Raw genomic sequence first — 21269 nt, 5'->3', positions numbered from 1 at the left:
TCTGTCACACGCATGTCACTGACTCTCCATCTGTCACATGCATGTCACTGACTCTCTCCATCTGTCACACGCATGTCACTGACTCTCTCTCTCCATCTGTCACATGCATGTCACTGACTCTCTCCATCTGTCACACGCAGGTCACTGACTCTCTCTCCATCTGTCACATGCATGTCACTGACTCTCTCCATCTGTCACACGCATGTCACTGACTCTCTCCATCTGTCACACGCGGGTCACTGACTCTCTCTCTCTCCATCTGTCACATGCATGTCACTGACTCTCTCTCTTCATCTGTCACACGCATGTCACTGACTCTCTCTCCATCTGTCACACGCATGTCACTGACTCTCTCTCCATCTGTCACATGCATGTCACTGACTCTCTCCATCTGTCACACGCATGTCACTGACTCTCTCTCTCCATCTGTCACATGCATGTCACTGACTCTCTCCATCTGTCACACGCATGTCACTGACTCTCTCTCCATCTGTCACACGCGGGTCACTGACTCTCTCTCCATCTGTCACACGCGGGTCACTGACTCTCTCTCTCCATCTGTCACACGCATGTCACTGACTCTCGCTCTCTCTCTCTCTGACCCAGTGATGCTGCTGGTCTGCGGAGCTCTGGTAAATGGGCCATATTCCCTTATCACAACGGCAGTGTCTGCTGACCTGGTGAGTAAATGTTCCATGCTGACCATAGGATGCATCTGCTTGCGCCATTACTCTCTGCTGGGTTTACTGTAGAGTCGCTGGCACTTGTCTGTGCATCTACATGTGCTGTTATATGTCCGTGCACTGAGTAGAATGCTGGTCCTGGATCAGTTTCCATAAACAGCCCTATACTGGCTCAACTAGGACTCTAAACTTTAGCAAAGCAAATTTTGGAAATATGAGGGTATTTTTCAGGGATATTGAATGGGAAGGTTTGTTTTTAGGAAAAAATACTACGGAGAAATGGGAGGTACTAAAATTCCTGCTAGCTAAAAATACACTCAAATATATTCCTATGAGTAGCAAAAAAAGGAATAAAAATCATAAACCGATGTGGCTTAACAAAAAGATTAAGGAATTTATGGGCAAGAAAAGGCGAGCATTTAAAAAATACAAATCTGACGGGGAAGCAGAGTCATTTCAGCAATATAAGGAATGTAACAAAAATTGCAAAAAGGAAATAAGAGCGGCTAAAGTAGAAACTGAAAAACTAGTAGCAAAGGAAAGCAAAGCGAATCCCAAAAAATTCTTTAAATACATTAATAGCAAGAGATTAAAAAAGGAGAGTATAGGCCCTTTAAAAGACAAGTTGGGAGTCTTAAGCAGAAATGATAATGACATAGCGGACACACTAAATTAGTTTTTTTCAACAGTATTCACTAGAGAGGACCTAATTCAGGGACTGACACACAATCTCAATAATGACAATATCACACTGATAGGTACTTATTTAAGCGAGGAAGTAGTCTGTGACCGATTAAAACATTTAAAGATTAATAAATCACCAGGGCCCGATGGTATTCACCCAAGGGTTCTAATGGAGCTTCACTCTGAACTGGCAACACCGCTATCTTTGATCTTTAAGGATTCAGTTATATCAGGTATGGTTCCCAAAGACTGGCGTATAGCGGAAGTACTGCCTATATTCAAAAAGGGAAGTAAAGCTGAACCAGGTAATTATAGACCAGTTAGTCTTACATCTATAGTGGGGAAAGTATTATAAGGTATTCTAAGAGATAGTATTCAGAAGTTCCTTGAAGTCAATAAGGTCATTAAAAGGAATCAACATGGGTTTATGAAGGACAGATCCTGTCAAACCAACTTACTTGGCTTTTATGAAACAGTAAGCGCAAACCTAGATCAGGGTAAAGAGGTGGATGTGATCTTTTTAGATTTTGCCAAAGCATTCGACACTGTACCACATATGAGACTTATCTACAAGCTACAATAAACAGGGCTAGGAAGCACAATATGTACTTGGGTCAAAAACTGGTTAGATAATAGGGAGCAGCACGTTGTGGTTAATGGATCCTTTTCAACTTGGACTGAAGTGCTAAGTGGTGTGCCGCAAGGCTCAGTATTAGGACCGCTATTGTTCAGTATTTTCATTAACGACCTAACAGAAGGTCTAGAGAGCATGGTGTCAATTTTTGCAGATGATACCAAATTGTGTAAGGCTATAAATACAGAGGAGGATGCCGAGTCTCTTCAGAACGACTTAGTTAAATTAGAAGCATGGGCAACCAAATGGAGAATGTGCTTCAACACAGACAAGTGTAAGGTAATGCACTGTGGTAACAAGAACAAAAATAACACCTACCTACTAAATGGGTAAAATTAGGGGATTCTGTACTGGAAAAGGACTTGGGTGTCCTCATAGATAGCAAACTAAGCAGTAGTACCCAAAGTAGGACTGCAGCAAAGAAGGCTAATAAGATATTAGCATGCATAAAACGGGGAATTGATGCTAGGGACGAGAGTATTATACTCCCATTATATAAATCATTTGAGAGGCCACACATTGAATACTGTGTACAATTTTGGGCACCTTACTACAAAAAGGATATCCTGGAGCTAGAAAAGGTTCAGAGGTGGGCGACCAAACTAATTAAGGGTATGGAGACGCTGGAATACGAGGAAAGGCTTGCAAGACTAGGCATGTTTACACTGGAAAAGAGGAGATTAAGAGGGGACATGATCAACATTTACAAATATATAAGGGGACAATATACAGATCTTGCGCAGGACCTGTTTTTGGTTAGATCAACACAGAGAACTTGTGGATAACACCTCAGGTTAGAGGAGAGGAGATTCCACACAATATGGCGTAAAGGCTTTTTTACGGTAAGGACAATACGTGTTTGGAATTCCTTGCCTGAGGGAGTTGTAATGGCCAACTCAGTCAACACCTTTAAGAATGGGTTAGATAAATTCCTAATGGATAAGGATATCCAGGGTTACAGGGCATAGTCACGCACTATGGTTATTATAAAAAAGAGGGGTAAAACGTAACGGCAGTCATCAACTTCAGTCAAAATTTTATACAAAATAATTGTGCAAAGGAGACCACAAATAGGTTGAACTCGATGGACAATTGTCTTTTTTCAACCTTAGATACTATGTTACTATGTTAAGGAATTCTCTGACCTTGTTTTTATCAGGGTTATGTCACTGACCAAAGCAGGCCCAGCCCGTGTATGGCCTCTAGCCTGGATGGATGTACCAGTAACTACAGGATGGCTAGACTGGCAAATATCCAGTGGCCAACAAGGTGAAGGGGCCCACCCCAAAATCAGTCGCTAAACACTGCAGACTAAATATGTGATTTGGCAATTTATTTGTCTGGAGACCATACTATTATATTACTGTCATGGTTGTTGGTACTTGTGGGACCAGACAAGGTCTAGTAGGTAGTTGGCTGGAGTCCCAAGGATGGAATAGTGCAGGCTTGTTATATGTCCTGCTCATACAGACGTGGCGGGTCCGGCTAAAGTATATGGCTGGCCACACGTGATTGTACAACTACGGGGAACTAGAACACTGGAGATACCAGTGCAATGATAGTTGAGTGACACTTGTGGTAGATTTTGATAGCTGGAAGCTGGGGTTGAACCAGCAGTTCAGGATAGCTGGAAGCTGGGGTTGAACCAGCAGTTCAGGATAGCTGTAAGCTGGGGTTGAATCAGCATTTCGTGATAGCTGGAAGCTGCGGTTGAACCAGCAGTTCAGGATAGCTGTAAGCTGGGGTTGAACCAGCAGTTCAGGATAGCTGGAAGCTGGGGTTGAACCAGCAGTACAGGATAGCTGGAAGCTGGGGTTGAACCAGCAGTTAGGATAGCTGGAAGCTGGTGGGGTTGAACCAGCAGTTCAGGATAGCTGGAAGCTGGGGTTGAATCAGCAGTTCAGGATAGCTGGAAGCTGGGGTTGAACCAGCAGTTCAGGATAGCTGGAAGCTGGGGTTGAACCAGCAGTTCAGGATAGCTGGAAGCTGGGGTTGAACCATCAGTTCAGGATAGCTGGAAGCTGGGGTTGAACCAGCAGTTCAGGATAGCTGGAAGCTGGTGGGGTTGAACCAGCAGTTCAGGATAGCTGGAAGCTGGTGGGGTTGAACCAGCAGTTCAGGATAGCTGGAAGCTGGGGTTGAACCAGCAGTTCAGGATAGCTGGAAGCTGGGGTTGAACCAGCAGTTCAGGATAGCTGGAAGCTGGGGTTGAACCAGCAGTTCAGGATAGCTGGAAGCTGGGGTTGAACCAGCAGTTCAGGATAGCTGGAAGCTGGGGTTGAACCAGCAGTTCAGGATAGCTGGAAGCTGGGGTTGAACCAGCAGTTCAGGATAGCTGGAAGCTGGAGTTGAATCAGCAGTTCAGGATAGCTGGAAGCTGGGTTTGAACCAGCAGTTCAGGATAGCTGGAAGCTGGGGTTGAGCCAACAGTTCAGGATAGCTGGATAGGATACTCAGTGATGCAGGCTTGCAGATATCCTGGAGATAGGAGCCAGGAAGTGCTGAAGTTGGTAGTGCACTTTAAGCAGGAGATTACAGGTGCTCTCTACAGGCTTGAGGACAACAAAGCACATATACCCCATGCTCTCTGGTTATAGGCTGAAGGAATCACATGTCAGGCAAACACTACATGGTTGGAGAGTTCTCTGCTGAGTCAGCTGATCAGGAAGTAACATGCAGTTCTCCAGACTAGACTTCAGAGTGGACTGAGGCCTAGCAGGCCGGGGAGGACCGAAGCCTAACTATTCTGAAATGGATGCTGTGACTGACAGCGCGGGACGCCGGATGGACCAGCAAATGGCAGACAGCTCTTTGGTCTGCACCGCAGGTAGGTCAAAGTGCGACTGGGAAGCACTGTAAACCTCTGTTTTATGACAGTACCCCCTCCTTTAGGAGTGGCCACTGGGCACTTCTTTGGCTTTTGCGGAAACCTAGAATGGAATCTTTTAACAAGAAGCGGAGCATGGACATCCTCCGAAGATCCAAGATCTCTCCTCAGGTCCATATCTTCTCCAGTCAATGAGGTATTGAAGACATCTGTAGCGGATTCGGGAGTCCAGGATCTTTTCAATCTCTAACTCGGACCAGAGGGAGGTTGAGACTGAAACCGATTCAGAATCAGAGTCTTGTGTAGGGAGACATAGAAGGAGTTTGGAATGCGGAGATGAGGAAGTTTGAGTTGAAAGGTGACAGGGTTGATTACCTTCTGAATGGTGAATGAACCAATGTACCGGGGTGCAAATTTCATAGATGGTACTCAAAGATGAAGGGTTCATGTAGAGATTCCCACTCTGTCACCAGCTTGAAGATGAGGAATAGCTTTTCTCTTCTGATCCGCAAATAGTTTGTATCACTTGGAATACTTTTTTAATGCAAAATGGACTGATTTCCAAATTGAGGAAAAGTCTTTGAAGCGCAGCTTGAACCGCTGGGATGTCCAGAGGTGGTATGGACTGGAATTCTGGGACCTGTGGATGTTGCCCAAAAACGGTGAAGAAGGTTGTTGAATCCAAAGAGGAATGATAAGTATTATTATGAGAGAATTCAGCCCAGGGGAGTAAGTCGACCCAATTATCTTGAGAGGAGGAAAGAAACATGCAGAGGAATGTCTCTAAATCTTGGTTAACTCGCTCAATCTGTCCGTTACTCTGAAGATGCTAAGCTGTGGAGAATTTCAACTTGATTTGAAGAGAAGCGCAAAGAGATTTCCAGAACTTTGCAACAAATTGGACTCCACGATCCGAAACTATTTCTCTTGGTAATCCATTATGATGGAAGATCTCAGAGATAAACAACTTGGAGAGTTGAGGAGCAGACGGCAGACCAGAGAACAGGATAAAATGCGCAATTTTAGAGAAGCGGTCTGCGATGACCCAGACACTGCTTTTTCCCTGTGATGGAGGAAGATCAGTGATGAAGTCCATCGATATGTGAGTCCATGGACGGACTGGAATGTGTAATGGCCCCACAGGTGCTTGACAGAACGACTTATGCTGGGCGCATCTAACACAGGAGGCAATGAAAGTTTAAGTGTCTTGTTGCATGGTGGGCCACCAATAGGATCTTCTCAGGAATTCCAAAGTTTTTTGAGTCCCTACATGACCTGAGAAGAGAGATAGGAGTGTGCCCATTGTAGAAGTTGCTTGCGAAGATTGGGAGCAACGAAAATCTTACCAGGAGGAGGAGTAGAGTTAGTTTTGATTGAAGCAAAAACTGCCGGATTGAGGATGGGACGAGGTTCCTCCGTAGACCGTTCCTCTTCAGGGCAGAGGGAACGGGAAAGAGCATCTGCCTTCCCATTCTGGGAGCCAGTACGGTAGGTGAGCTTGAAATTGAAGTGAGAAAAGAATTGATACCACTGCCCCTGGCGAGGAGAGCAGCATTGAAGACTCTTGAGGAACAGAAGATTCTGATGATCCGATAAAACGGTAATTGGGAATTGAGCTACTTCTAAGAGGTATCGCCACTCTTCAAAAGCAAGTTTAATTGCCAATAATGCCTTTTCCCCAATAGGATAATTATTCTTGGTGGAAGAGAATTTTCTTGAAAAATAAGCACAAGGATGAATTTTTTCATCAGAGAATAGCTGAGAACTTCTCCCGCGCCCTCAGAAGAAGCGTCGACTTTCAGGATGAATGGCCGAAAAATGTCTGATTTGCTGAAGCACAGGGGCTGACATGAATGATTCTCTTAATAGACGAAAAGCTTGTTTTGCTTCGGGAGGCTAAACAGTCGGGTTGGCATTTTTGCTAGTGAGAGATGTGATAGGAGCCACCAAAGTTGAGAAGCCACAAATATTTTCTGTAATAATTGGGGAACCCTAGAAAGCGCTGAGTTGCCTTGAGAGTTGAAGGCTCATTCCAGGAGAGAATGGCTTTGACCTTTTCTGGATACATATGCACAGATTAGAACCGGAAATAATGTAACCCAAGAATGCAATGGATGGCATTTCAAAGACGCACTTCTCAAGTTTGCAGAACAATTGATGCTTCCTCAATCTTCTGAGCACTTCTTGGACTTGCTGATGATATTTGTAGGTCACGGGAGAAGATTAAAATGTCATGTATATATACCACAACAGACTGGTACAATAAATCTCGGAAGATTTCATTGAGGAAGTGCTGGAACACTGCTGGTGCATTACTGAGACCGAATGGCATTACCAAATACTGGTAATGCCAATTGCGAGTGTTAAATGCGATCTTCCATTCATCGCCGGCACGTATACGAATTAAATTATATGCCCTTCTTAGATCCAGTTTTGAAAAAAAAATTGTGGCTCCTTTAACCCGATCGAAAAGTTCAGTTATTAAGGGTAGTGGACAGCGATTCTTGACACTAATGTCATTTAACCCCCTGTAATCGATACAGAGTGGAGTCCTCCAACCTTCTTTTTTTACAAAGAAGAAACCTGCTTCTGCAGGCGAAGATGAGGGACGAAGATCAAGGTTCTCCTTGATATACTCTGACATAGCAGATGTTTCAGGAATGGACAAAGGATAAGTTCTTCCTCTGGGTGGAGATTTGCCAGATATAAGGTCAATGGGGCAGTCCCATTCTCTATACGGTGGTAATTTGTCTGCTCCTCCCTTACTAAAGACATCCGAAAATGGGTGATATTGCTCAGGGAGATCATCAGGAATAGGAACCTACGCCTGACGAGCTGGAATGACCTTGCGAAGGCACTTGTCATGACACTTAGAACGTCAGGAAAGAATTTGCATAGAAGTCCAGTCCAATTGAGGATTATGCTGCTGGAGTCAAGGAAGTCCGAGAACGAGAGGATGAGTTGCTCTGGAGATAACTAAGAATGAGAGGGCCTCGGAATGTAACACCCCCATCTGGAGGGTTAAATTGTCTCTTGGAGAATAGTCCCATGAGGTATAGGACTACCATCTACTGCTGTGAGAGTGATGACTTGAGAAAGCTTCCTAGTAGGTATCTGATATTTGCACACCAGGTCAGCCGAAATGACATTTTCTGCAGCGCCGGAATCTAGTAGAGCAGGAAAATTTCAGAACTGGCGGGAAGCTGCAGAGAAACATAGATAATGGAATCCTCCTTGCTTGGGGAGTTTTTTTACGCTTCCTAGCTTCGACCCTCCTCCGGAGACTAGGAGACTAGTTGTCAGTTGGTGGTCACTTTCTCCACAGTACATTCAGAGATTCATCTGACGACGTTGTTTCTCTTTTGCAGACAACTTGGAGAGATTTATCTGCATAGGCTCAACAGCTAAAAAAGGAGAAGGAAGGCGAGGAGGTGGACGTGGCCTATCTCGATCGAGACCAGATTTTTCTCTCAGACGAAGATCGATTTTATTACCTAAAGACATAAGATCTTTGAGAGTAGAAGGTATATCGTGAGAAGCTAGGTCATATTTGAGCTTTTCAGAGAGGCCATGCCAGAAAGCCATGGTCAAGGCTTCCTTGTTCCATTGGAGTTCAGATGCCAGAGTTTGAAAGTCAATTATGTACTGTCCAACTGTCCTAGAGCCTTGGCGGATTCTCATGATATCAATGGAAGCGGACATTGAGTGTCCAGGCTCGTCGAAGATTCAGCGAAAAAACTATAAAAACCTTGAGTAGTCACTGAGAATGGGATCTGATCTCTCCCACAGAGGAGATACCCACTCAAGGGCTTTTCCGGACAGGAGAGAAACGATGAATGTCACCTTAGACTTGGAGGAGGGAACATTTTCAGGAAGAAGAGTGAAATGCACATCAGAGATTTAGAATCCCCTACAGAGCTTGGGATTTCCATTGAATTTCTCTGGTGTAGGGAGGCGGGGTATCCGGACTCCAGGTCGACAGCACAAAGGTCGACACACTTTAGGTCGACGCCAATTGGTCGACACACATTAGGTCGACATGGTCAAAATGTCGACAGGGTCAAAAGGTCGACAGGAACAAGGTCGACATGGAAAAAGGTCGACATGAGTTTTTCATGATTTTTTTCTTTTTTTGAACCTTTTCATACTTAACGATCCACGTGGACTACGATTGGAACGGTAAAGTGTGCCGAGCGAAGCGGTAGCGGAGCGAAGGCACCATGCCCGAAGCATGGCGAGTGAAGCGAGCCATGCGAGGGGACGCGGTGCACTAATTCGGGTTCCCGGTCACTCTACGAAGAAAACGACACCAAAAAAACATAAAAAACTCATGTCGACCTTTTCCATGTCGACCTTTTGACCCTGTCGACCTTTTGACCCTGTCCACCTAATGTGTGTCGACCAATTGGTGTCGACCTAAAGTGTGTCGACCTTTGTGCTGTCGACCCTGAGTCCCAGACCCGGGAGGCGGATAGCCTTGGAAGATGCAAAAGGACATTGGTGAACTTCACGGGCAGTAGAGTGAGACGAGGGTGTAGCCAAAGATGCTTGAAACCCGTCTTGCCGAGCAGCGAGGTCCTGTAAAGGCTGGTATACACGGGAGAGATGTGTGCTGAGCGATGCGGGGGGATGACGGGGGGGCGCTTATTTCACCCAGCGGGTGAAATGAGCGACGTGGTAGATTGGCCTGCATGCAGGCTCAATCTAGCACCGACGATAGCGCTGTGGGGGGTACACACAAATGATCTGTGCTTAAAATCTAAGCAATCTAGTCAGATTTCTTAGATTTTAAGCATGGATCTCTCCGTGAGTACCCCCCTTAACCCCCTTACCATCTGTCGCTGCATTCTTTCCAGACCCTCCAGGCGTGCCACTATAGCTTGCAGCACATCGGCACTTAAACCAACACTGCCTGCCGGATCCATTTGGTCAGTGCTTACTGCCACGGTTGTTGGTACTTGTAGAACCGGACGAGGTCTAGTAGCTAGTTGGCTGGAGTCCCGAGGATGGAATAGTGCCGGCTTGATATATGACTTGCTCATACAGGCGTGGCAGGTTCGGCTAAAGTCTATGGCTGGCCACAGGTGTTTGTACAACTACGGGGAACTAGAACACTGGGGATACCAGTGCAATCATAGTTGAGTGACACTTGTGGTAGAGAATGATAACTGGAAGCTGGAATTTAACCAGCAGTTCAGGATAGCTGGAAGCTGGGATTTAACCAGCAGTACAGGATAGCCGGAAGCCGGGATTGAACCAGCAGTTCAGGATAGCTGGAAGCTGGGATTAAACCAGCAGTACAGGACAGCTGGAAGCTGGGATTAAACCAGCAGTGCAGGTTTGCAGGTATACTGGAGATGAGATAACCAGCAATGCAGGTTTGCAGATAACCTGTAGATAGGAGTCAGGATGTACTGAAGTTGGTAATGCGCTGTCTCTTTAAGCAGGAGATTGCAGGCGCTCTCTACAGGCTTGAGGACAACAAAGCACTGACAGCTTCCCAGTGCTTGGAGCTGGAATATATACCCCTAGCTCACTGGTGATAGGCTGAAGGAATCACATGTCAGGGAAACACTACCTGGTTAGAGAGTACTCTGCAGAATCAGCTGATCAGGAAGTAACATGCAATACTCCAGGCTAGGCTTCAGAGTAGCTGAGGCCTAGCAGGCCGGGAAGGAGCTGAAGCCTATCTATCCTGAAATGTATGCTGTGACTGACAGCGTGGGATGCCGGATAGACAAGTGAATGGCGGACAGCGCTTTGGACTGTGCCGCAGGTAGGTCAAAGTGCGACTGGGAAGCAAAGATGCCGACTTCTGGGCTGCTCTCTCCGGGAGAGAGCAGCCCGTCGGCTCAGCAGGGAAGGCCGAGCAGTGAAGTGACGAGACAGGGGGGCGGGCCAGAGGCGGAATGGGGGTGGGCCAGAGGCGGGACAGGGCGTGGTTTCCGGTCACACCATTTAAGCCACGCCCCCGCTGTGTAATTCCGCGATTACCGGCATTATACAGCAGGGGGCGTGGTTACGATGACGCGATTCAACAAGAATCGCGTCATCACCTGCCCGGACCGCCCACTTTACTCGTTAACTGGGCGCGGGCAGGGGGTGACCCCCGTAAATCGGGAGACTTGCCTGCGCTTCCGGGAGTCACCCATTTTTCGGGAGCCTCCCGGTCATTCCGGGAGGGTAGGCAAGTATGCTGGGAAGTGCTGTAAACCTCCGTTTTGTGACAATCACTATTTAGTTCAATTAGCTTTGTGACTTCTGGGGACGTGGCCTAACTGCCATCAAGTGAGGACACGTTTTCAGAGAGCTTTGCTGACTCTAATATCTACCATCCAGAGGTGTCCTTCATTGTCACCTTGCCAAGCTGAAGGGCTCTGGCTCCCCGGCAGTGGTAGAGGCTTTCAACAGGCCACGTTTCCAAGCTTCGGCATTTGGATAGGCCTTTATCCGTTGTCTGGATCATCATCATCTGCTGTGGCCACGCTGATGCTGCTGCTGCCTGCTGGGCCCGCCTGATGCTCCGCAGTGTGCCACTTACCTGAGGAAGCTCCTCTGTCATTAGGATCCGCCTGTGGAGGTTGGTGTCCCTGCAAGTAACCCCGCGGCTGCCCGTTGGTGTGTCTGTTCCCTGGGAGTGCCTCTGACCAGCATTCTGACAATTCCCTCATCTCCTCCCGGTTCCCTATTTGGCTCTGTTGGTACCTGCACAGCTGCAGCGATTGCGCACATGCGGACATCCCGCCCTTTCTTTAATGATTTAGAATTGTGACTAATAAGATGATACAGTGGTGACACAGTAAGAGGGGATGACCATTATAACCGTAGTGGCTTGCAGACTATGATAAAATATATACACCTGAGGGTTTATAGAAATCAAATAGGAGGCCACCTTGAGATATTGCCAGCGGCCTCCAAGCCCCTAGTCACGCCACGGACTCTAGACGGATACTGGCATTGAGAACATGGGGCTCTACAGATATATTTGCCAGTTACATGAAACAGGAGCCATTGTGATACAAGGGTGTTATACATTCAGTATATTCACATCCGGATCATCATTTCATTTATAACAGTAATGCAATAATGTCACTGGATGGAAAACCCGTCCTGCAGAAGTTTTTTTTCTCTCTTTGGAACCTTTTTTGCATTCACATCTGTCTTTGCAGGGGACTCACAAGTCTTTGAAAGGAAATTCACATGCGCTGTCTACTGTTACTGCCATTATAGATGGCACTGGATCCGTGGGTGAGTCCCTAATCCATTGCTAGAACCTTTTCTTGTGCTGTCCTTGTCTTCTAGATCCCTGCACTATTGTCTTCTTCTCTCCAATACTATATGACTGCATGTCCTCCTTCCTTCATGTGCCCGCACGGTTCCTATTCTCTTTGGTCCAGGCTGACTTTCTCTTGTCTTCTGTCCCTGCTCGGTCATCCTCTCTTCATTCCATGCTGCTTTCTCCTGTCCCTCCACGGTCCCCCTCTCTTCTCTCCTGTCCCTTCTTGGGCCCCCTTCTCTTCACTTCTCTCATCCCACTCCCATTCCTCCACAGTCCCCCTTCGCGTCTCTCCAGCCCCTTTTCCGCTCCTCTTCTCCTCTCTCCTGTCCCTTCTCGGTCCCCCTTCTCTTCTCTCCTATCCCTTCTTGGTCCCCCTTCTCTTCTCTTCTCTTCTCTCCTGGCCCTTCTTGGTCACCCTTCTCTTCACTTCACTTCTCTCTCATCCCTCTCCCATTTCTCCACAGTCCTCCTTCACTTCTCTCCAGCCCCTCTCCCACTCCCCTTCTCCTCTCTCCTGGCCCTTCTTGGTCACCCTTCTCCTTTCTCCTCTCTCCTGGCCCTTCTTGGTCCCCCTTCTCCTTTCTCCTCTCTCCTGGCCCTTCTTGGTCACCCTTCTCTTCACTTCACTTCTCTCTCATCCCTCTCCCATTTCTCCACAGTCCTCCTTCACTTCTCTCCAGCCCCTCTCCCACTCCCCTTCTCCTTTCTCCTCTCTCCTGGCCCTTCTTGGTCACCCTTCTCCTTTCTCCTCTCTCCTGGCCCTTCTTGGTCCCCCTTCTCCTTTCTCCTCTCTCCTGGCCCTTCTTGGTCACCCTTCTCTTCACTTCTCTCTCATCCCTCTCCCATTTCTCCACAGTCCTCCTTCGCTTCTCTCCAGCCCCTCTCCCACTCCCCTGGTCCCCCTTCTCGTCTCTCCTGTCCCTTCTTGGTCCCCCTTCTCCTCTCTCCTGCCCTTTCTTTGTCCGCCTTCTCTTCACTTCTCTCCCATTCCTCCACAGTCCTCATTCGCTTCTCTCCAGCCCCTCTCCTGCTCCCCTTCTCCTCTCTCCTATCCCTCCACGGTCCCCCTTCTCTTCCATCTCTCTCCCATCCCTCCATGGTTCCCCTTCTCCTCTCACTCATATCCATCTACTGTTCCTCCCTTGTCCCCCTTCTCTTCTCTGTCCCTCTCTCGCCCTCCCCCCTTCTTTTCTCTCCCATCCCTCTACCATCCCCCTTCTCTTCTCTCCCATCCCTCTACCATCCTTGCATGGTCCCCCCTTTCTCTTCTCTCCTGTCCCTCACCCATCTCCCTTTATCTCCAGTACCTCTACAATCCCTGCATGGTCTCCCTTCTCTACTCTCCCATCCTTGAACAGCCTCCCTTCTCTTCTCTCCCGTCTCTCCCGGGTTCCCCGTACAGTCACTCATCACTGTACCTTTATCTTGTTCCTTGCTTTATTGCCTACATATGTGTCCACATACACCTATCTTGGTGGCAGAGTGTCTAAGTCAGGCATTCCCAACCACGGTCATCAAGGCACACCAACAGTGCAGGTTTTAGTGATATCCAGGCTGCAGCACATGTGGTTAAACCAAAATAACTGAGCTACTAATTAAGTTATCTGTGCTGAAGCCTGGATATCACTAAAACCTGCACTGTTGGTGTGTCTTGAGGACCGTGGTTGGGAATGCCTGGTCTAAGTTATGCCATAAGGCACATATAGAATGGGAATGGGTGACACATCTGTATACCCTGGTATTGATATTCTGGCTCTGCAGTTTATTTGATTTCTGTTCTCACCTTTTACGTCTCTAATGCAGGTGCTGCTCTTGGTCCTTTGCTAGCCGGCCTCCTGTCCCCGTATGGCTGGCACAATGTGTTCTTCATGCTCATGATAAGTGATGCCTGCGCCTTGCTGGTGAGTACTCATTGTATTACTGATGATGGCCCAGTACTCTTACCTGTCATATCCGGATGTGCTGCCTGAATACTGACACACCCTGTCTCCTATGTCACCTGTCTTTCTGTGGTGTCACGCGTGTGTGTCTGTATGATGTCACCTGTCTGCCTGTGATGCTTTCTATGTGCATAATCTCACCTTCTAGTTGGGATATCACCTGTAAGGCTGTGATGTCACCTGTTTATGTATGATGTCACCATCTGTGAAGTTTTGTGTCTCACATAGTTTCTTTGTTTCCTCAGTTTTTGCTGCGTCTTATTAAGAAAGAAATACAATGCGTCCGACAAACTGGAGTTGAGCAGACAGAGTATGTTCTTACATGTGTCCTATATGCACATATGTGTCTTCTGAGCAGCGTGTGGAATATGTCATTAGTGTCTTCCTCTCCTGCCCCGCCACAGTACTACCCTCTCCTGCCCCGCCACAGTACTACCCTCTCCTGCCCCGCCACAGTACTACCCTCTCCTGCCCCGCCACAGTACTACCCTCTCCTGCCCCGCCACAGTACTACCCTCTCCTGCCCCGCCACAGTACTACCCTCTCCTGCCCCGCCACAGTACTACCCTCTCCTGCCCCGCCACAGTACTACCCTCTCCTGCCCCGCCACAGTACTACCCTCTCTTGCCCCGCCACAGTACTACCCTCTCTTGCCCCGCCACAGTACTATCCTCTCCTGCCCCGGCACAGTACTATCCTCTCCTGCCCCGGCACAGTACTATCCTCTCCTGCCCCGGCACAGTACTATCCTCTCCTGCCCTGCCACAGTACTACCCTCTCCTGCCCTGCCACAGTACTACCCTCTCCTGCCCTGCCACAGTACTACCCTCTCCTGCGCGGCCACAGTACTACCCTCTCCTGCCCCGGCACAGTACTACCCTCTCCTGCCCCGGCGCAGTAATACCCTCCCCTGCCCCGGCGCCGTAATACTCTCCCCTGCCCCGGTGCAGTAATACCCTCTCCTGTATCTGTACAGTAATACCCTCCCCTGCGGTGGCACAGTAATACTCTCTCCTGCGGAGGCACAGTAATACGCTCCCCTGCGGTGGCACAGTAATACTCTCCTTTGCTGCGGCACAGTAATACCCTCTCCTGTACTATCCTCTCCTGCCCCGCCACAGTACTATCCTCTCCTGCCCCGCCACAGTACTACCCTCTCCTGTCCCGCCACAGTACTACCCTCTCCTGTCCCGCCACAGTACTACCCTCTCCTGTCCCGCCACAGTACTACCCTCTCCTGTCCCGCCACAGTACTACCCTCTCCTGCCCCGCCACAGTACTACCCTCTCCTGCCCCGCCACAGTACTACCCTCTCCTGCGCGGCCACAGTACTACCCTCTCCTGCCTCGCCACAGTACTACCCTCTCCTGCGCGGCCACAGTACTACCCTCTCCTGCCCCACCACAGTACTACCCTCTCCTGCCCCGCCACAGTACTACCCTCTCCTGCCCCGCCACAGTACTACCCTCTCCTGCCCCGCCACAGTACTACCCTCTCCTGCCCCGCCACAGTACTACCCTCTCCTGCCCCGCCACAGTACTACCCTCTCTTGCCCCGGCACAGTACTACCCTCTCTTGCCCCGCCACAGTACTACCCTCTCCTGCGCGGCCACAGTACTATCCTCTCCTGCCCCGGCACAGTACTACCCTCCCGTGCCCCGGCGCAGTACTACCCTCCCGTGCCCCGGCGCAGTAATACCCTCCCGTGCCCCGGCGCCGTAATACTCTCCCCTGCCCCGGCGCAGTAATACCCTCCCCTGCCCCGGCGCAGTAATACCCTCCCCTGCCCCGGCGCAGTAATACCCTCCCCTGCCCCGGCGCAGTAATACTCTCTCCTGTATCTGTACAGTATTACTGCGCCGGGGCAGGGGAGGGTATTACTGCGCCGGGGCAGGGGAGGGTATTACTGCGCCGGGGCAGGGGAGGGTATTACTGCGCCGGGGCAGGGGAGGGTATTACTGCGCCGGGGCAGGGGAGGGTATTACTGCGCCGGTGCAGTAATACTCTCTCCTGTGTCTGTACAGTAATACCCTCCCCTGCCCTGGCACAGTAATACTCTCTGCTGCCCCGGCACAGTAATACTCTCCCCTGCCCCGGCACAGCAAGACCCTCTCCTGCCCGGGCACAGTAATACTATCTCCTGTGTCTGTACAGTAATACCCTCCCCTGCGGTGGCACAGTAATACTCTCCCCTGCCCTGGCACAGTAATACTCTCCCCTGCCCCGGCGCAGTAATACCCTCCCCTGCCCCGGCGCAGTAATACCCTCTCCTGTATCTGTACAGTAATACCCTCCCCTGCCCTGGGACAGTAATACTCTCTCCTGCGGTGGCACAGTAATACGCTCCCCTGCGGTGGCACAGTAATACTCTCCTTTGCCGCGGCACAGTAATACCCTCTCCTGTACTATCCTCTCCTGCCCCGCCACAGTACTATCCTCTCCTGCCCCGCCACAGTACTACCCTCTCCTGCCCTGCCACAGTACTACCCTCTCCTGCCCTGCCACAGTACTACCCTCTCCTGCCTCGCCACAGTACTACCCTCTCCTGCGCGGCCACAGTACTATCCTCTCCTGCCCCGGCACAGTACTACCCTCCTGTGCCCCGGCGCAGTAATACCCTCCCGTGCCCCGGCGCAGTAATACCCTCCCGTGCCCCGGCGCCGTGATACTCTCCCCTGCCCCGGCGCAGTAATACCCTCCCGTGCCCCGGCGCCGTAATACTCTCCCCTGCCCCGGCGCAGTAATACCCTCCCCTGCCCCGGTGCAGTAATACTCTCTCCTGTGTCTGTACAGTAATACCCTCCCCTGCCCTGGCACAGTAATACTCTCTGCTGCCCCGGCACAGTAATACTCTCCCCTGCCCCGGCACAGCAAGACCCTCTCCTGCCCGGGCACAGTAATACTATCTCCTGTGTCTGTACAGTAATACCCTCCCCTGCGGTGGCACAGTAATACTCTCCCCTGCCCTGGCACAGTAATACTCTCCCCTGCCCCGGCGCAGTAATACCCTCCCCTGGCGCAGTAATACCCTCTCCTGTCAGAGCCGGATTAAGTCGCTGGGGGGCCCGGGGTACTTAAAACAGGGGGGCCCCTATTCAAGAGAGGAGGAGGAGGACCGGGGGGGGTGGGGGATGTCACTCGCATACCATACACTGAATGAATTGCGCTCCCGTCCCCGCCAACCGCACAGCAGAGCGACGGATCAGCTCTCCAATCATGTATGAATGAAGCAGCCTGCCGCTCAGCCATTGGGGCAGCCTACTTCACTCATACGTTATTGGACAGCTGAACCGTCCGTGCGTTTCACAGTTTTTTGGTCTATTCGACCCCCCCCAAAAAAGGCATGGCGAAAACGGTGCAAAACACTGTCGAAAACTCCCGCTATTGGCTACCAAATGGTCGAATTAGTGCCGATTTTCCGACTGTCGGAAAACTTGGCACTAATTGAATATCCCCCTATGCCTCAGACATGGGCACACTAGTCATGTGCATGGCTATATCTGTAGATGTCGATATATGTACTGTATACACACACATAGTAAAACACACACATTAGAATACATATATACACACACATCCATAGAGAAAAAACACCCACACCTACAGCTAAACACACATAGCAAAACACATATATACACACAAACCAGACTTACCGACTTCTGGGCTGCTCTCTACGGGAGAGAGCAGCCCGTCGGCTCAACAGGGGGGAGCTGGATGCCAGATGACGTGCAAGGGGGGCGGGCCAGAGGCGGGGCGGGACGGGGCGGATCGGAGGTGGAACGGGGCGTGGCTTCAGAATCGCGTCATTTAAGCCACGCCCCCCGCTGTGTAATGCCGCGATTACCGGCATTATACAGCAGGGGGCGTGGTTACGATGACGCGATTCAACAAGAATCGCGTCATCGCCTGCCCGGACCGCCCACTTTACTCGTTAAGTGGGCGGCGGGCAGGGGGTGACCCCCGTAAATCGGGAGACTTGCCTGCTCTTCCGGGGGGCCGGGAGGGTCACCCGTTTTTCGGGAGCCTCCCGGCCATTCCGGTAGGGTAGGCAAGTATGCACAAACACGCACCCATAGGAAAACACATACACACACTAAACACCAATAGCAAAACACATACACACACACCCATAGCAAAACAAACACACAAACAGCTAAACATACACACACAGCCAGCAAAACACACACACCCTTGTATTTACAGTACATGTGTTTTCTTTATCTACAACTTACTTTGCTGCACCTCCTGGCTCTGACTCCCTGGTTCCGGCAAGGCTCTTCATGCAGGGGGTGAGTGCTGACGTTTCCAGAGCACACACTGCTGCCCTGTCAGTGACTCTCCCTCCTGCCCCCCCCCCCCCCCCTTCTCCCAGCATGCAGTGCAGTCACAGAGACAGTGGACAACACAGAGCCAGCAGGAAACTGTTAGCTGCTGCAGCATCGTGGTGTCGAGTTGAAGGGTGATGAAATCACCCTTCTGACTCACTGGCACCGTGTCCTGTGTGCAGACTACCTTCTTTGTCAGGGCCCACGGCGCAGCGGCAGGCAGTGTGTAATGAGTCAGGCTGACTCATTACATTGCTGCCGGCTGTGGGCCCCTTCATAGCGCTGGGCCTCTGTGTATTGCACCGGCTGCCCTGACGCAAGTTCTGCCGCTGATGGTGTAGCAGGGGGCCCTTTTTGGAAGGGGGGCCCGGGGGTACGTATCCCCGGGACCCCCCCCTTAATCCGGCTCTGTCTCCTGTATCTGTACAGTAATACCCTTCCCTGCCCTGGGACAGTAATACGCTCCCCTGCGGTGGCACAGTAATACCCTCTCCTGTACTATCCTCTCCTGCCCCGCCACAGTACTATCCTCTCCTGCCCCGCCACAGTACTATCCTCTCCTGCCCCGCCACAGTACTATCCTCTCCTGCCCCGCCACAGTACTATCCTCTCCTGCCCCGCCACAGTACTATCCTCTCCTGCCCCGCCACAGTACTATCCTCTCCTGCCCCGCCACAGTACTATCCTCTCCTGCCCCGCCACAGTACTATCCTCTCCTGCCCCGCCACAGTACTATCCTCTCCTGCCCCGCCACAGTACTACCCTCTCCTGCACGGCCACAGTACTACCCTCTCCTGCCCCGGCACAGAACTACCCTCTCCTGCCCCAGCACAGAACTACCTTCTCCTGCCCCGCCACAGAACTACCTTCTCCTGCCCCGCCACAGTACTACCCTCTCCTGCCCCAGCACAGAACTACCTTCTCCTGCCCCGCCACAGAACTACCTTCTCCTGCCCCGCCAAAGTACTATCCTCTCCTGCCCCGCCACAGTACTATCCTCTCCTGCCCCGCCACAGTACTATCCTCTCCTGCCCCGCCACAGTACTATCCTCTCCTGCCCCGCCACAGTACTATCCTCTCCTGCCCCGCCACAGTACTATCCTCTCCTGCCCCGCCACAGTACTACCCTCTCCTGCCCCGCCACAGTACTATCCTCTCCTGCCCTGCCACAGTACTATCCTCTCCTGCCCCGCCACAGTACTACCCTCTCCTGCCCCGGCACAGAACTACCCTCTCCTACCACGGCACAGTACTACCCTCTCCTGCACGGCCACAGTACTACCCTCTCCTGCCCCGGCACAGAACTACCCTCTCCTGCCCCAGCACAGAACTACCTTCTCCTGCCCCGCCACAGAACTACCTTCTCCTGCCCCGCCACAGTACTACCCTCTCCTGCCCCGGCACAGAACTACCCTCTCCTGCCCCAGCACAGAACTACCTTCTCCTGCCCCGCCACAGAACTACCTTCTCCTGCCCCGCCAAAGTACTATCCTCTCCTGCCCCGCCACAGTACTATCCTCTCCTGCCCCGCCACAGTACTACCCTCCCCTGCCCCGGCACAGTACTACCCTCCCCTGCCCCGGCGCAGTACTACCCTCCCCTGCCCCGGCGCAGTAATACCCTCCCCTGCCCCGGCGCAGTAATACCCTCCCCTGCCCCGGCGCAGTAATACCCTCCCCTGCCCCGGCGCAGTAATACCCTCCCCTGCCCCGGTGCAGTAATACTGTACAGATACAGGAGAGAGTATTACTGCGCCGGGGCAGGGGAGGGTATTACTGCGCCGGGGCAGGGGAGGGTATTACTGCGCCGGGGCAGGGGAGGGTATTACTGCGCCGGGGCAGGAGATAGTACTACTGTGCCACCGCAGGAGAGAGTATTACTGTTCCAGGGAAGGGGAGGGTATTACTGTACAGATACAGGAGAGGGTATTACTGCGCCGGGTCAGGGGAGGGTATTACTGCGCCGAGGCAGGGGAGAGTATTACTGTGCCAGGGCAGGAGAGAGTATTACTGTGTCACCGCAGGGGAGGGTATTACTGTACAGACACAGGAGAGAGTATTACTGTGCCCGGGCAGGAGAGGTTCTTGCTGTGCCGGGGCAGGAGAGAGTATTACTGTGCCAGGGCAGGGGAGGGTATTACTGTACAGATACAGGAGAGAGTAATACCCTCCCCTGCCCTGGCACAGTAATACTCTCTCCTGCCCCGGCACAGCAAGACCCTCTCCGGCCTGGGCACAGTAATACTCTCTCCTGTGTCTGTACAGTAATACCCTCCCCTGCGGTGGCACAGTAATACTTTCTCCTGCCCCGGCGCAGTAATACCCTCCCCTGCTCCGGCGCAGTAATACCCTCTCCTGTATCTGTACAGTAATACTCTCTCCTGCCCTGGCACAGTAATACTCTCTCCTGCGGTGGCACAGTAATACGCTCCCCTGCGGTGGCACAGTAATACTCTCCCCTGCCGCGGCACAGTAATACCCTCTCCTGTGTCTGTACAGTAATACCCACCCATGCTCTTGCGCAGTAATTCCCTCTCCTGCCCTGGCACAGTAATACCCTCTCCTGCCGTGGCACGGTAATACCCTCTCCTGTGTCTTTACAGTAATACCCTCTCCTGCCCTGGCAATGTAATACCCTCTCCTGCCGGGGCACAGTAATACCCTCTCCTGTGTCTGTACAGTAATACTCTCCCATGCCCTGGCACAGTAATACCCTCTCCTGTGTCTGTACAGTAATACCCACCCATGCCCTTGCGCAGTAATACCCTCTCCTGCCCTGGCACAGTAATACCCTCTCCTGCCGGGGCACAGTAATACCCTCTCCTGTGTCTTTACAGTAATACCCTCTCCTGTGTCTTTACAGTAATACCCTCTCCTGTGTCTTTACAGTAATACCCT

At 51.1% G+C, this 21269-nt stretch overlaps 1 protein-coding gene across 2 annotated transcripts in view; it reads left to right on the top strand.

Annotated features, from left to right (window-relative positions):
• LOC134983048 (glucose-6-phosphate exchanger SLC37A1-like) overlaps window positions 1-21269 on the top strand; it is a 164080-nt gene that overhangs the window by 131981 nt on the left and 10830 nt on the right. For both annotated transcript variants that reach the window (XM_063948746.1, XM_063948747.1), the window contains exons 16-19: window positions 607-680; window positions 11998-12076; window positions 13911-14008; window positions 14293-14357. In XM_063948746.1, coding sequence (XP_063804816.1) covers window positions 607-680; window positions 11998-12076; window positions 13911-14008; window positions 14293-14357 — 316 coding nt within the window. The remainder of the gene's footprint in view (window positions 1-606; window positions 681-11997; window positions 12077-13910; window positions 14009-14292; window positions 14358-21269) is intronic.

Source organism: Pseudophryne corroboree (genome assembly GCF_028390025.1).
Source record: "Pseudophryne corroboree isolate aPseCor3 chromosome 2 unlocalized genomic scaffold, aPseCor3.hap2 SUPER_2_unloc_2, whole genome shotgun sequence".
Classification (NCBI taxonomy): Eukaryota; Metazoa; Chordata; class Amphibia; order Anura; family Myobatrachidae; genus Pseudophryne; species Pseudophryne corroboree.
Note: the sequence above shows the minus strand (reverse complement) of the source record. Positions and strands in the feature narration are given on the sequence as shown.